Below are 2,500 nucleotides of genomic sequence, written 5' to 3'. Positions count from 1 at the left end.
AGATAAGTTATCTGACAAAATTCTTAAAACCTTTCTACGGACGAGAGAAGAACATGCATTATACTGATTGCAAATGAGCAAGGAAGAAAGAAAGAAAGAAAAAAAACTTCGATAGCTTCAAAAGACTAGGACATATAACCAGGTGAGATAACAAAACATGTACAGTTCGTAAGATATAAACAGAAAGTTGACGTTCCACTACAAAAAAGAGTCACTTTCACGGGAACATTTAGCACCAACACAAGACTAGTACGTTTAAAACAATGGGAGTGGAAATGGCATTCATCGAAGACACGACACAAAATAAAATTGTCAACTGCTAACAGCACATGAGAGGCTGTTGCATATTGGCACCACAAAAAATCAGACTAGAACGCGACAGAACACGGTAAGCAGGTACGATTCAATGCACAGTTATTGCACTTTGCACGGTTCAAAAAGAGAGACACTTATAAGCTATGTGATGACGGGAACAGGATGCAACCCGGGACAAGACGACTAGAATGGGCACTTTTGTCCAGTTCCCCAATATGGCAACAATGAATTCTGGGTTTCATTAATAAATAATGTAAATCTTCGGTTCCTACATACTATCATATGACACAACATTTAGGCGAGACATGTACATCAGAGTAAATATCTACACTACCACTTAAATAAAACAAATTAACAAAAATCATAAGAGTATTTCATAGCATCTTTATCTATATACACATCATTAAAAAATCAAGATGCTCTCGCTTTTTAGGAGTATGTTTATAATGACTATGGTAATCTAAAAGTGCAAAAATATTAGATATTGCAAAATCCACGAAATTTGGTACTGTTATGGCATTGCACATTCCTTCAGTTTACTCATATAAATTTATAAGAGGTATATTCACACTATACCTACGATATATTCCTGATTGAAGAGAAGACTGAGTCATTCTACATTCTATACATGATTCTTAACAATATATATATATAATACCATACTGGAGATTGCTTTATAGCTAATGCCCCAATTATTGTACAATTCATTGGATCACATTACTCTGCCTAATCACAGCATCATTAAGAAGTGAGCATGTCCAGGACTTCATCCACGGTCATGTTGTTTTTGTGGTATTCCTCCATCGTCTCCTTGGGTATAGTCCACTTCAGCAGGAGGAGGACGTTCTTGCGCAGCTCGTCGAGGCGGGACAGCGACGAGTCGTTGATGGGCTCGTGTCCGGACGACTCGAGAGAGAGCTTCAGCACGTCGTCGACCAGGCGGTTTCCGAAGCCGAACTTGCACCGTCGCTCCTCCGATGAGATGCGGTACAGCAGGACGGCCAGGCGGTTGCGGAGGCGAGCTAAAGTCGATTCCTCAACGATCTCCTCGGCTTCCTGCTCAGCCGTCTTGTCCAGCCCGTGAGCCTGGCGACCGTGACTTTCTAGTTCATTCTGCGTCTGGAAGAACTCCTTACACACAGTGCAGAGGTATGGTTTTGAGGCGTTGTGTACACACTTCATGTGCTTCTTAAGGTGGGGGAGTTGCGAGAAGGCCGCGGAGCAGAGCACACACTTGAAAGGTTTCTCTCCCGTGTGAGATCTCATGTGTATCTTGCAGGCAGAAGAGTGTGCGAATGCAGCTCCACATATTTGGCACTTGTATGGGCGTTCTCCTGTGTGAATTCGCATATGCACCGTAAGCTGTGAGTTCTGAGTGAAGGTCGCCCCGCAGGTGGAGCACTCAAAGGGCCGCATGCCAAGGTGAAGTCTCATGTGCTGCTGCAGGTGGCCCTTGAACGACTTCCCACACAGATTGCAGGTGTATGGCCGCGACCCACGGTGGACTGTGCGGATGTGTTTGTACATGCCCTCAACCCGGATGAACTTCTTCCCGCAAGCACCGCACTGGAACTCCTTGATGCCTCGGTGGGCCATGATGTGACCCTTCAGTGTATGATATGAGGCGAAGCGCGCACCGCATTCCGTGCATTCGTACGCCTTCTCGCCAGTGTGGACGCGAGAATGCTGGGTCACTTGGCTGCGTCGGGCGAAGGTCTGGTCACAATGGTCGCACTTGTGAGGTTTTTCTCCCGTGTGGACCCTCATGTGCAGGCGAAGACGGTCTTTCAAAGCAAAGCTCTTGTTGCACACGTCACACCGGAAGGGCTTTTCGCCTGTGTGGATGGTCTCGTGGCCCCGCAGCGCAGTGATCTGAACGAAAGCCACATTACATATCTTACATCTGTACGGCCTGTCACCTGTGTGGATGCGAACGTGTTTTAAGAGGTCAGCCTTTGCCGAAGACAGCCTGCCACAGATCCCGCACTTGAATCTCTTTTCTTTGCTTTCTTCCTCTTGGTCTGATTTCCCGCGCTCGAGGATGATGATGTGTTTCTCGGGAGATGAGTCTCCGCCGGAATCTTTATCGGACTTCTCAGCATCGGAAATACCTTCGTCCTCGATGTCCATGAAGTCAATTTTCATCCCGTCCTCGGAGTCCTCTGAATCTTCATTCTCCTCTACT

The 2,500-nt window shown here is 46.2% G+C and overlaps 1 protein-coding gene across 1 annotated transcript in view; it reads right to left on the bottom strand.

The window, feature by feature from the left end:
- Window positions 1–2,500, bottom strand: part of LOC122267046 (uncharacterized) — a 10,201-nt gene that overhangs the window by 625 nt on the left and 7,076 nt on the right. The window contains exon 2 of the mRNA XM_086549765.1: window positions 1–2,500. This exon is cut by the window's left edge and continues 625 nt beyond it; it is cut by the window's right edge and continues 735 nt beyond it. Coding sequence (XP_086405891.1) covers window positions 1,057–2,500 — 1,444 coding nt within the window. The 3' untranslated portion in view covers window positions 1–1,056.

Source organism: Penaeus japonicus, unplaced genomic scaffold (genome assembly GCF_977035675.1).
Source record: "Penaeus japonicus unplaced genomic scaffold, GWHDUDI00000001_assembly GWHDUDI00000022, whole genome shotgun sequence".
NCBI classification, from domain to species: Eukaryota; Metazoa; Arthropoda; class Malacostraca; order Decapoda; family Penaeidae; genus Penaeus; species Penaeus japonicus.
Note: the sequence above shows the minus strand (reverse complement) of the source record. Positions and strands in the feature narration are given on the sequence as shown.